This window comes from Vipera berus, assembly GCF_964194415.1.
Source record: "Vipera berus genome assembly, chromosome: 8".
Classification (NCBI taxonomy): Eukaryota; Metazoa; Chordata; class Lepidosauria; order Squamata; family Viperidae; genus Vipera; species Vipera berus.
In genome coordinates, this window is record NC_138211.1 from 10,982,254 (window position 1) to 10,996,561 (window position 14,308).

Below are 14,308 nucleotides of genomic sequence, written 5' to 3' on the forward strand. Positions count from 1 at the left end.
CACATAAAAATCGTGGTTTTTTTTAAAAAAAAGGTCATAAATTTGGCCACGATTCACTTGACAACCAGTTTGCTGAGCAATGGAAATTCTACTCTCAATTGTGGTCTTCAGTTGAGAAGTACCTGTAACTGATTACCGTGTTTCCCCCAAAATAAGACCAGGTCTTATATCAATTTTTGCTCCCAAACACGCTCATTTTCCAGTTAGGTCTTATTTTCAGGGAAATACGGTACTAAATGCCTCTGGCTGGCTGGCAATCTTAATTGGGGCTTATTTTTGGGGTGGAACTTATATTATGAGCATCCTGAAAAATCCCGCTAGGGCTTAATTTTCCAGTTAGGTCTTATTTTGGGGGGAAACACAGTAGAAGTGATGTTTCCACTCTTTCAGCAGCATAGGGACACTGCTGGCTGGCAATGTTAGAAGAACCCCCCCCCCTTCTCCTTTTCCAGAACTGTGAGTTCTTTTCTAGAAGGTTGCCAGAGCTTAAAAGTCTGCTTCAAAACCAAATAACGATGCAACGCTCCTTTATTTTATTACTCTGGCAGCGTCATTTAAGTAGAGTGATTACACATATATAGTCTTGAAAACCGGTCATGCGCTATTAGTTGATTCAATGAATTGGGGGAAAAAAAACACAAAAAAACAAGAGGGAGCTGCTGGCTCACCAGAAGCAAAGTCAGAATGTTCATCCACGTTCAGTCTTGGAGTTTGTGAGTTAATTTTGGGGTAAAAATGGAACATCTGCATACCTGTGTATAAAAACCCAGCCGCCAGAAGGCCAAAAAAGCAGAAAAACTGCTCCCGACTGGGTCTTGCACGGATGCATTCTCAAACCCAACACAAGCAAGTTCTCCAAATCAACCAACCCAAACACATCCGTTGATCTTTCCTGGAAATGGAAGTTAGTCACCCCTGTTTGCCATCTTTGTACCTTCACTGGAGTGGGGCCACCGGAGCTCCCGAGCAGTGGAAGTGGACATTCTGCCACTTGCCATCCCGGCGGTGCCAGACACGGGTCTCTTCGGACTGGCAGGTACGAGGACGGCCCTGCCCATCGATGTACTGTGTCAGGCGGATGTAGGCAATGCAGGCAGCATCTTCCCCAATGACATGTACGTGAGGGTTCAGGATAGTTGTGTGAATGGGCTTGTTGTTCTTAGATAACACTAGAAGGGCACAAACAGGCCGCTGGTTAGGGAACTGTACAGCAGGAGAAGCAAGGAAATGGCAAGTTATTTGTGGCTCTTTTTCTTTCAGGAAAAAAAATGCAAGTTGGTCTAGTGATTAAGGCATCAAGCTAGAAACTAGGAGACTGTGAGTTCTAGTCCTGCCTTAAGTGTGAAAGCTGGCTGGGTGACTTTTTTGCCCCCCCCCCCCGCCTCTCTCTCCAACCCACTACAGAATAATGAATAGAATAGAATAGAATAGAATAGAATAGAATAGAATAGAATAGAATAGAATAGAATAGAATAGAATAGAATAGAATAGAATAGAATAGAATAGAATAGAATAGAATAGAATAGAATAGAATAGAATTAGGACCTTGGAGATCTTCTAGTCCAGGGATAGGCAACCTTGGCTCTTTTATGACTCGTGGACTTCAACTCCCTCAGGAATTCTGGGAGTTAAAGTCCACGAGTCATAAAAGAGCCAAGGTTGCCTACCCCTGTTCTAGTTCAACCTCCTGCTCAGGCAGGAAACTCTAGTCTATACCATTTCAGACAAATGGTTGTCCAGTCTCTTCTTAAAAATTTCCAGTGTTGTGAGGAAAATTTATTGTGAGGAAAATAGGAAGGAGTATTAGTATATTTACTGCCTTGGGATATTTATAAAAAGGAATAAAGATGGGATAAAAATAGCTGATTTGATTGGATTTAATCAGGTTTTGCTGGCTGATGTGGATTGACTGGATTTGTTTGACTTAATTAGGCACTAGTGATTAGGATTTTGCTTGGCTTGAAGTGAAGGAAGGAAGAGCAGGAAAATGTTTGCATCAATGGCTGGTTGTTGACTTTTTACTTATGGATAAAAAAAAAACATTATATCGCCTATAATGCTGCAAAGTCTTGTTATCCAGCATCAACGGTTCAGCAGAAGCTCCATAGTAAGATTTTAGATGGATTGAACTAGCTGCTTATTTGTGTTTATCTATTTTGGTTCTTTTCTTCTCCTTTTTTTTGGCTTTTATTTCTGTTTTATTTGCTGGCTACAGGCTGTCCTAGATAAAATTGAACTGGTAGGGCAGGCAGAATCTAATTTGGACAGCTGGTCTAAGGGAGGAGACCAAAGAAGACAAATCTTCATTGATAAAAGGAAGGACCAGAAGAGGGAATGTCAACACTTTTCTTTCGCAGCTTGTTTGGTCCAGTTCAGTGTAGTGTTTTTGCAAGGAAATTTGGGCACCCTTTTGCTCTTTAAAGTTGAACACAAATTTTGGTGGGGAGACTGTGTTTACTACGGGATGGAGAGCGTATCGTGAGCTTCCACCGGGCTCAACCATCAAGGCTCTAGTTTTGCTTCGGAATCTGTTCAGAAGCAAAAAAAAAAAAAAAAAAAGGGAGGCAGAAATTTGGAGCCCATGCACGTCAGGGATGTTTAGGGGCCACAACACTGGATTGCTCGCTTTTCTATTAGACAATGCTGCACTCACAGTTTTCAAAGTAAAATCTGTGGAAGTCCATCCCTTCAACGAGATTGCCCAGCGCTTCAGGCTCAAACGAAGTTAGGCCTGGATCACATATTTTTCTAGGGAGAAAGAGAATGTGATAAGTTAGATTAATAAGAGGGTTTTCATTTTTTTCGCTCTTTTTGGAAGGGCAAATAATGTTTAAGCTTCTTAGATTTTTAGCATCTAACTTTTCAGAACTTTTGCACAGTGTCTGAATGAGTTCCACACAAGAACAAGTCTAGATACTCACAGGATTATATTGCTCCCCTTTTCTACCCAAACATAAACAAATGGTCCAAGGCTCATGAGAAATTAGCTAATGAATGTGTACCACAAAACTATATCAAGTAAAAGAGACATGGCTGAACTGTTAAATAACCAGAGAATTATAACAGCAGAAAGCTGGAAGGGGACATTTCAATCTGAACCTTTGAAGTTGAGCCCTCTTAAATCTGACCCATAGACAAAATTTGAAATTTTAACAAATCCAATTTGCTAGCAGGCCAGACAGAGAAAAATGCAAATGAACTGACACACTGAAACTCTGATGCATAAAGCATCAACGGAGAACTTTTACAAGCATAAAACTGCTGCCTTCTAGGTAGAATCAAAGTCAACGGGAAGTGGCAATTATAACAGACGTCAAAGAATGTAGTTATGTGAGCAATTTTGGGCACACACACACACCCCAAAATTGCATGTAACAGCTTTGCTGTGCAAACTGCATTGGGTGCCGGTTTGCTTCCAAATCCAATTCAAGGTGTTGGTGGTGTACTTTAAGCCCTTTTGATGCCATGGGGCCAGGTTACCTACAGAAAGGCCCTCTACCCATTATATCAGCCCGTCCCACCCGGTCAGGCAGGGAGGGAGGTTACAGCCATTAAGATACTTGCATATAAAAACACAGTATTGTTTTAAAGTAAGGAAGCATAACTATTGAAATGAAAAGTTTGCCTACTGTCCTATAGTCTGGAATTGACTTATTAAAGGTATGGCCCTACTATGGACATAGTAAATAGCTCAGCAACAAATTTAATTCTATTGATGAAGGGCACTGCTTACATCAATAAACAGCCATACATATAAAACTGCATATAAAATAGTGAGTTGCAAGATCAGGACCCCTTGTAAGATCTCACACTCAGCCTACTCACGCATAGGCCTCAAAATCGCCATTATTCACAGCCTCTATCAGCTGCTCCGTGATCTTGATTATTTCCTGTTTGCGGGCTAGGTAAAAAAAGAATCAGAGAAAACAGACGGGGAAATTAGGCAAATATGATCCAGAGTGAATACCTTTCATGTCAAGCAGAAAGCAGAAAAACACTGCCTTACCACACTTCATTCCTACTATTCTTTAGCATCTTAAGGGCAATGTTATTATATTTAGGTCTCAAAAATATGAACCATCACTCAAAGGCAGCAAAGGGGAAGAAAACATGCTAGGTCTTTGCTGCCATTTAGTGACTGTCTGCAGTCCTGATCTAACCAAGAATAGTGTTGGGGTTAAACCAGAGAGAACTCAATTCAGAACTCTGGTTGACCATGAAGTTCTTTAAGAAACAGTGGGCCAATTGTTTGGAGACCAGCCTACTGCAAGTGATAGTTATGAGAGTTAAACTAAGATAGCATATGATGAGCTTCTTGGAGAAAAGGTGGATTGCTATTAATAAGTCTCATATTACTAGTAGTATGGATATGGTCCTTTAGAATTGGATGCCACATTAAAAGAACATGGAAAAGACTACCCATGGGTCTAAAAGACACTGACTCCCTCCAAAATCAGGTGCACAGATATTTCCACCATATACAGGTATGTACATCCTAAACTAGCTTTCTACCATAGAAAAGAAGTAAATCCTAACCTTATGGACCAGAGTGAGCAGAACTGATTTTAGTGCAATCATACAACTTAGGGGACCATAATCTATTGTCAGCTTCCATCACATTACAAGATTCCACCCTTGCCTCAAAGATTCCTTGAAATCTATTGTCCACTTACAATGATGTGGATTGAATCCCCACATATCTCTGAAACCAACACACACAGAGATGCAGGAAGTTACAATGTACAGAACTAATTCAATTAAAGCAAGTGCTATGAATAAACAAAGACTCTAGTGGCAGAAATGGTGTCACCTGTCTTTGTCTTGCCAGTTTTCAGGTGTGGCTCAGTATGAATAGAGACAGAGTCCAGGTATTTGCCTTTAAAGCTTTACGCGTTTATTCAGCTGAATAAAGACAGTCCCCTCTGAAGAAGAGGGAACCCTGAGTACATTTTGATACTCATATTTATATGTTTGCCAGTGCATTGTTTACTACATCACCCAGAAGCACTGGTACTCCCCACCCAGACAAGCTGGCACACTCTAGATAATAATAATAATAACAACAACAGCAACAACAACAATAATAAAGTTGGAAGGGACCTTGGAGGTCTTCTAATCTAGTCCAACCCCCTGCTCAGGCAGGAAACCCTGTACCATTTCAGACAACTGACTGTCCAGTCTCTTCTTAAAAACTTCCAGTCTTGGAGCATTCACAACTTCTGGAGGCAAATTGTTCCACTGATTAATTGTTCTGTCAGAAAATTTCTCTTTATTTCTAGGTTGCTTCTCTCCCTAATTAGTTTCCATTAATTAGTTTCCTAATTAGTTTCCTCCTCAGGCGATTTGGAGAATAGCTTGACTCGCTCTTCTTTGTGGTAGCCCCTGAGATATTGGAAAACTGCTATCATGTCACCCCTCGTCCTTCTCTTCATTAAACTAGACATACCCAATTCCAGCAACTGTTCCTTATATGTTTTAGTCTCCAGTCCCCTGATCATCTTAGTTGCTCTTCTCTGTACTCTTTCTAGAGTCTCAAAATCTTTTTTACATTGTGGTGACCAAAACTGGATGCAGTATTCCAAGTGTGGCCTTACCAAAGCATAGATGGAGATAAGATAAATACAGAAATAGCTACCCACTGCCCTTGGAGGTCTTCCAAAGACATCAAGTGTTATCTCAGAGACATTAGGCGGTTCCCAAGGAACTTTCCATGACCTCGAAGGCCTGCACAGGCAATGATGACATAGCCAAATATGCTCCCTCAAGACTGTCAACAGAAACATTAGATTCCTGGTCAACAGTCCTGCCTAAATCACCTCCCTGGAACCTAAAGAAGTTTGGAGACGTCTGTCTTCACATGGACTGAAAATCCATTTTGTGGTTGGTTAGCAAGGATGTACTATAGCCTTCAACCCTCCTTACCTGAACAATAAATTCCATTCTTCTCTAGACTTCTCCTCAAAACAGTTCAGATCTTAACTATGTCTGTATCTTAGAGGGCCAGAAGCCATAAGGAGAGAGTAAGTAATCTAAAAAATGTCTTTCAAGTAAAAACCTCTACCGAACCTCATCCAGTGAGAGATCCAATTGCAAGTCTGAGTGATATGTATTACAGGTATAATCCTTGACCTATGACCAGAATTAGGACTGGAATGTCTATCACAATATATTGCAGTTGTAAATCAACTCAGGCCCAATTATATGACAATGTTTATGGTGGTTGTTAAATGAATCAATGGATCCAACTCCATCCATTTCTGCATGGAGATGCTAACTTTTGTTTCTTAAATTAACTAAGCCTATGAACAAAGAGATCTGCTATGCAAATGAGCCACAGTATTTGGCTCTGTATTTTACCATCAACTGATTCCAACTTTCTGGATGTTCTTGAGTTTAAAATAGTCAACTGTGACTCAGGTAACACTCTTGCTGTTAAGAAAAATGCAAGGCTAAAAGAACTAATTGTCCATAGATTGTGGGAAAACTCACTTAGAAAACATGAAATTACCCCCAAATAACTGTACCTTGAACAAACATGGACTGATTTCTGATATATTAGCAAGACTAAAATATGATTCAGATGGATCCAGTAAAATCCAAGAAATGATAGATTTTGCCTTACAAGTTACTACATATGGATGACTCACTCCTGGGATAAATTAAATGGATAAAAAGGGATAAGGGGAAACAGTGACCCTTTTCCTTAGCACCATAAGTCTTATCTGAGTCACAGTTACAAGCTTCACAGAGCAATAGCTCCCATTCTGCAAAGAATTGTCCCCAAATATTGCTCAATTCTAAATGATACGACAGGTTAGTCCACAGTTATCTGTGACTGACATAACTATTTCTTCTCGTGCTGCTGCTTCACAAAGGATGAATGTTTCTTTTTTTAAACACATCTATTTACTTTAGAAAATTTCCAGAGCGTCTTTTGTTTCCACAGTTGGCCTACTCAAAGGACCTTATCAATTTTTTCCTTTTTTTCATTAAGTGAATACTCATTCCTGGTCTGTCCCATTTTGCACAAAGAGACAGTCATAATCATAATCATAAAGTTGGAAGGGACCTTGGAGGTCATCTAGTCCAACCCCCTGCTCAGGCAGGAAACCCTATAGCATTTCAGACATATGGCTGTCCAGTGTTGGAGCATTCACAGCTTCTGGAGGCAGGTTGTTCCACTGGTTAATTGTTCTGTCAAGAAAACTGCATCAAGAAGTTTCTCCTTAGTTCTAAGTTGCTTCTCTCCTTGATTAGTTTCCATCTGTTGCTTCTTGTCCTGCCTTCAGGCACTTTGGAGAATAGCTCGAGTCCCTCCTCTTTGTGGCAGCCCCTGAGATATTGGAAGACTGCTATCATGTCCCCCCCCCCCTGTCCTTCTCTTCATTAAACTAGACATACCCAATTCCAGCAGCCGTTCCTTATATGTTTTAGCCTCCAGTCCCCTAATCATCTTTGTTGCTCTTCTCTGTACACTTTCCAGTCTCAACATCTTTTTTACATCGTGGTACCAAAACTGGATGCCGTATTCCAAGTGCGGCCTTCCCAAGGCCTTGTAAAGTGGTATTAGTACTTCACTTGATCTTGATTCTATTCCTCTGTTAATGCAGCCTAGCACTGTGTTGGCTTTTTTGGCAGCTGTAGCACAGTGCTGGCTCATATTTAAGTGATTGTCCACTAGGAGATCCCCGAGATCCCTCTCACAGTCAAAAAGATCATTCCATTAAAAAAAACCACACTGAGGTTAGAGACTGAAATCTTATGCACATGTATCTAGAAGTAAGCTACATACAAATAGGATTTATTCCAAGTCAACACATTGGATCAGGACTATGGAAATCCATAGTCCATCACATCAACCTCAAAAGCAAGGGTATCCAACCTTGGTAACTTTAAGACCTGTGGACTTCAACTCCCAGAATTCCCCAGTCCTGCTGGCTGGGATATTCTGGGATTTGAAGTTCACAGGTCTTAACAGTTGCCAAGGTTGGACCCTTCATGCTCTAAAGGTTCACCAGGTGGCTATGGCCCAGTCATTCCCTTTTAGCCCAACCTATCTCATCATTAAGTTGCCTTGAGCTTTGGAGGAAAGGTAGCTTATGCATAATAATAATAATAATAATAATAATAATAATAATAATAATAATAATAATAATAATAATAATAATAATAATAATGATGATGATGATGATGATGATGATGATGATGGTGATGATGATGATGTCATGGCTACAGTATAAGTAATATGTCTTCTGGGCTGTTGGTATTGCAGTTGGGGAAAAAAGTAGAATTCTGCTTTCCAAGGGACAAAGAGAATAGGATGAATTACACATAGTGAATAAAGGCAAGGAAATTGACCTGGTGCCATTCCAAATGCAGAGGCAACATGCGCACATAATATAGAAACATGTAACATAGACATAACATGGAATTCTTCAGATGTTACTGGCCAACATCTACCCTTCCAAGTAGATCCAACCTATCAGTTTTCACCAATGCCAGCTAGCATTAAGAGAAGCTTAAGTTCAACATCTGCACGTGGTTAGAGCTACTGATCATAGAACACCTGTCAGCACCTTCTAGGTTTAAGTATTTGATACAAGCACAACACATCTTTCGCGCCAAGACCACTTTTCCACAGGCCATCTGCATACAATGCAGTCTGCACAATCCAGTTCTCTCATGCACATGTATCCCACCTTCTCAGCCTAGTGAAGCAACCTAGTGAAGCTTTAACCATTCAAGCAAAGGCACGTGGCAATAAGCATTAGGCTGTTATTTCACACCTACAGTGTCTAACGAGAACCGGAATGTTCTTTCAAGTCTGAATAGATCAAGCTGGGATGAGCTGTTGGCTATCAGAGACCACATGCACTACTTACGATCTGAAGGAAGAGGACTAGCAATGGGTGGAAATGGGAAAAGCTGGGTGACAGCAGGCTGTGGCCCCTCAGCTTCTGGGGCTCCAGAGCCCCTTTTCACCATGCTTAGGACATCAGACAATTTCGAGGCTGGTGCAAGACAGATGAAAGAAGGCATGGAGGTAATCATAAAATAAACAAATTAAAGCAATGATGCGGGGAAAGGAATCTTCAAGACAATATGTGATTCATTCAGGCTCAGTTACTTTCTAGGTAGGCAGGTCTTAACCCAGAGATGGGGAACTATGGCCCCTTTATGACTGAGGAATTCTGGGAGTTGAAGTCCACAAGCCATAAAAGGGCCCTAGTTCCCTATCTGTCTTAACCTGACCCCTTATTTTATGAATATATGTCCCTGTAACAACCCTACATCACAACCCTACATCAGAACCTAAACTGGTTTCTTATAGGCTTCCAGGTACAATTACAGGTTATCTCCTTTTTTTTTATTGTGGCACCTGCACCCTTCAATGACCTCTTGTTGTCCTTCTCTCAAAAGCATGGCTAGCTCTGACCCATTTGGTCTTCAGAAAGGCAATAAAACCTGGCTTTTTTTCCTGGTTTTCCTGATTGGAGCTTCCCTTTTGGAGAGGGACGTGAATTATGAGTTTCTGGTTGCCTATTTTATGTCTTTTAACTGATGTTCATCATCATCTATTGCATGCTTCCCAGAGTTGCAATGTTTTGCCCATTCTATACATGAATAAATAAGAAAGCCCAACTTAGAAATTTTCCATCTCCAATTCTGTATTACAGTTATTAGGAAGATCTCTGGCTGAAACAAAGTTGCCCTATTTCACAAGATAAATTACTAATTCTGAGAACCAGCTGGAAACCTGTCTTTTTCTCCTGATTTATTAGAGCATCTCCAAGCACAAATTACTTCACCAGGTACAAATTCTTGCTAGAGAATAATCCCCAAAGGAGCAACTTTCCACTTCTTCGGAAGCATTTCAGCCCTGATCAATGTGTTCTTTCCCTCACCTTCCCTATCAGTTTTTGAGTTGGCATCAAGTTTGTTCCAAAGCAATCTGATTTTGCCAAAAAAAACCCCTCCAGAAGCTAGAGACTACCCACAGCTTTCGTCGGAAGCCTCTGGAATAAGAGTTTTGCAAGATTTGAGTCATGCTGCTTGTGGGGGATGAGGGATAATCTCAGCAGGATTGAGCCACATCAGAGACAAGTCACAGAAAATCAACAATAATCTCTTAAAGGGGAGATCAATGAGAGAAGACAGTTCCCACGTTTTTTTTTTGAAAAAATAAACCCACAAAGGGCTCATGTCGGTTGCAGGAACCGTAACGGAGAAATCCCAGGGACATTTCGCTACTTACACGAGGGAGAAAGAGGATTGGTGACAATAGAAGGTGGTCCAGAAAGGGGGCTGGAGGTCTTTGGCTCTTCACTTTTGGGGGGCGCAGAGCCCCCTTTCACCATGCCTAACACATCACAGAGTTTGGCAGCTGTGTTGGCAGTAGATGAGAAAAAGGGAAAGGAGGGGGCAAAATGAGAAAACAAACAAAAAACAAAAGGCAACCAGCAAAACAGAAATTAAATGTGGGAGGATCCCTCCTTGTAGTGGCAGAACGTTTAGGAGAATAGCCCCTCGTGACATTGTGCAACTGCACTGAGGGAAATTACTGCTCTTTAAGCACAAGAAGTTTATTTAGAAGAAAGGAAGGTGGAAAGCCAGGGGTCTAGGAGAACTCACTGCAGCCAACTCAACACAGGACAATATCCCGTGGAACCAGAGTTACACTACTATCGAAGAAATGGTAGAATGGAATCACTAAAGAAAGGACGGCGTAGGAGGGATAGAATGAAATGTGAATGACAAAAATTCAAATAATTTTTAAATCACTTTAAATAATTAAATTGATTTGCTGAATTGTTCCACGGCGAGTTGTCCCACAGCGAGTTGGCCGTGGTGAGTTGGCTGTGGCAAGTTGTCCCATTCCGAAAGCCGGAGGGATTTTGCAAATTTGTGACATGCCATTTTTAGAGGCAAGGGATACCTCTGCTACTTACACGGGAGAGGAAGAGGATTAGCAACAACCGTGGATGGGTTAGGCAGAGTAATGGAAGGCTTTGGGTCTTCAGCATCTGGGGGTCCAGAAGCCCTTTTCACCATGCCTAAGACATCGGATAATTTAGCAGCTAGGGTGAGATGAGGAAGAGAAAAAAAATGAAGACACACACACACACACACACACACATATATATATTGCTCAAAAAAATAAAGAGAACACTTAAACAACACAATGTACTGTATTTAATAGTAGGATGTCTTATTTTGTGTTCCCTTTATTTTTTGAGCAGTATATACTGTATGTATATACTGTATGTATATGTATGTATATGTATATACAGTATATACTCTCTGTGTGTGTATGTGTGTGTGTATGTATATGTATGTATATATGTATGTATATATATATAAACAAACCCACAGAGATGGGAAAAATTGAAACAGGAGGACAGATTTAAAAAAGCACTCCATTGAAGGGAAGGATGTTGCTCAAGCAATGAAGCAGAAAGTGTCCTCATATGTTTGCATGTTTAAGGCATTAATCAGAGTCTAAGATGTACAAAATGATCACTGATTAATTAGGGGGCGCTCAAGTCTTCTTTTCATTTGGTGTGCAAATGATTGTTTTTGTTGCTTTTGTGAACTGACATCTAGGTGCAGTCCTGAATTTTTTGTGGAAGACTCTTTTACACCAAGAATTACACGAGTTGCATAATAAACATGGAACAAATTCTGATGAGGTTCCTAGCATGTGTACAAATCAACCCATCAATCCTTCCAGGGCACTTTACTGACTGAGTATTCCAACATTCAAGGGATATTGGGTAAAATGATAGAAATGTTTGGTTTTTCTGCTTCAGAGAATTCTATTTCACCTGGCCTTGTACAGCAGAGAACTACTAGGCAACTGGGGCAAAAAATAAGAGAAGGGAAGAAAATCTCGAAAATGTTGAGTTGAAAAATATTAGAGAACCACAAGACAAGAGCAGTAACAGTTACAATTACAGTATAAGAGAAAGGAACTTAGAGGTCTTCTAGTCTAACCCTCTGCTCAAACGAGACCTTATACCAGGGGTAGGCAACCTTGGCTTTTTTATGACTCATGGACTTCAACTCCCAGAATTCCTGAGCCAGCCATGCCATAAAAAAGTCATAAAAAAGCCAAGGTTGCCTACCCCTGCCTTATACCATTTCGGACAAATGGCTCTCCAATCTCTTCTTAAAAACCTCCAATGATGGAGTACCCACAACCTCTAGAGGCAAGCAGTTCCACTGTTTGTTTGCACTGTTGGGGAATTTCTTTTTAGTTCTAGGTTGCTTCTCTCCACCCATTGTTTCTTGTCCAGCATTCAGGTACTTTGGAGAATGGGTTGGTCCCACCCTCTCAAATACTGGAAGCCTGCTAACAAGTCACCCCTAGTCCTACTCTTCATTAGACTAGACATACCCAGTTCTTGCAACCATTCACCATATGTTTTATCTATGTTTGGGATCCTTTTCAGATGCTCTAGAATTCTCTAGATTTGTGGAAATCCAGAATTTTGGCCTGTTGTTATTATGAATTATTTCTTATTCCATCTCTACAACCACAAGAATTTTCCATATCTGGGACTAATTATTTTAATTTGTTGCATGAATATTTGTTTTCCTGCTGAAGTTAAAAAAAATTAATCACACTGTAGACCTTTTGATTTATCATCATTTGACATTATTATGTTGCAGGACTTTCCAATGGATCATGCAACCTTTGCTAATGAAATCCAAGCCAAGAATGTATTCATTAGATTCCGTTAAAGCAGTGTAAGACCTGGTTTAATAACAAGCCACAAATGCTTTCCAGCAACACTCTTTTTCAGCTACATAGCTGTTGAATGCACACCCTAGCTCTCACACACTACTTACACTGGGGAGGGAGAGGGCTTGCAATAGCTGGTAATATGCAGGGTGAAGAATTTGTTGGGTCTTCAGCCACAGGGGTACCTGATCCCTTTTTCATCAGGCCTAACACATCAGAGAGCTTGGAGGCTGAGACAGGACAAATGAGAAAAGCAGGGAGGGAGGGAGAGAGGGAAAGAAAGAGAGAAGATAAAGGAAGGACAACGAAAAGTAACAGTGAGGTAGAAAAAAAATCTGAAAAGATGACTCAAAGATGCAAAGAATCCTTTAACTGCCAATGAATCCAGTGCACAAAGTGTGTTTAATCTGCCTAGTTATGGCTTTCTAAATCAATTTCTACTAGCGTCACTAAAGCAAATGACTTAAGTTACGTGGATACGAACAGGGGCTAAGTTGAAAGAACGTAGTCTAAGTTCAACTACTACTTGAGGATATCCTGTTGTTTTTTTTTAATCATTCTTCCATATGGCTGAGCCTATATGAGGCCTAGGGATCTGGACTTCTACCAAGTTTCCAAGCCAGATTAGGGGACCCAGCTTCATTTAATTTTGGGGTGAAAATACTTAGAGGCAATGGGAAGCTGAATTCAGGAGCCATGATTTGACGACCAGCTAGAGCTGAAGATTAATTGGCAAAATCATTACCCAAGCTAGCCATAGCTCAAATATAAAGGTCCATCCAGGGTGGATGTTGTTGAGCTCTTCTTCAATTCTTCAAAAAGGAAGAATGAAAAGTTCAAGTAGGTTCATTCAGACAACAGGAAATCAAGCTTGTGGCTAGAGCTGAATGAAACCCATGGCTTAAGGCTTATAATTCGGAGTCTTAAATGGAAGGTCTAACTGGGGAACATCTTATCACAAGCCACCCGGAGTTGCTTAAGATGGGCAGCCCTATAAATCTTCCAAACTGATAAATAACAGATAAACAAACATGGGGGCCTTGCAACTTACAAGCAGCCGTGATTGCAGCAGCAGCAGATGAGATGACAGAGGTCTGCAGACTGGGAGGAGGTTCAGGGGCAGATCCTGAATTCACTTGACTTTTTACAAGCTCATTATCAGTGCTTTTAACTGGGGAGAATGTGAAAGAGTAGAAAAAGAAACAAAAACACTATAAAGACAGAAAGAAGGAGAAAAAAATCCAGTGACCCCTTTGATGGAAGGAAAAAACAAAACGAAAACAAAATAGGAGACACAGAATGGGAAAGGAAGATGTATTTTAATAGGGGGGGAGAACGGGGAAATGGGATTAAGATACACAGACAACTTATTTCCAGGTATGACAAGCAGGAAGGTTTGATCATATTCATGTCCTGGGTAGGGACTTTTTATAAGGTATCTGTACTGGTTGAGAATCTAATTCTTCCCAGAGGGCTTGATCCCTTTAGTTCTGATGGACAACTTTCTCTCTCCCTGGAAACAAGTGATAGAGTGTTGTGATTCAGGGTTACCCTGTGGGTTCG

The 14,308-nt window shown here is 40.7% G+C and overlaps 1 protein-coding gene across 4 annotated transcripts in view; it reads right to left on the reverse strand.

The window, feature by feature from the left end:
• Positions 1-14,308, reverse strand: part of CAMK2B (calcium/calmodulin dependent protein kinase II beta) — a 173,546-nt gene that overhangs the window by 9,111 nt on the left and 150,127 nt on the right. For 3 of the 4 annotated variants that reach the window (XM_081333755.1, XM_081333754.1, XM_081333753.1), the window contains 7 exons: positions 13,797-13,916; positions 12,853-12,975; positions 10,950-11,078; positions 8,883-9,011; positions 3,826-3,901; positions 2,654-2,748; positions 935-1,169 (listed from right to left, as the gene is read on the reverse strand). In XM_081333755.1, coding sequence (XP_081189881.1) covers positions 937-1,169; positions 2,654-2,748; positions 3,826-3,901; positions 8,883-9,011; positions 10,950-11,078; positions 12,853-12,975; positions 13,797-13,916 — 905 coding nt within the window. In that variant the 3' untranslated portion in view covers positions 935-936. Of the gene's footprint in view, positions 1-934; positions 1,170-2,653; positions 2,749-3,825; positions 3,902-8,882; positions 9,012-10,255; positions 10,385-10,949; positions 11,079-12,852; positions 12,976-13,796; positions 13,917-14,308 lie in introns of all 4 variants that reach the window. The other variant, XM_081333756.1, reaches the window with a different exon arrangement.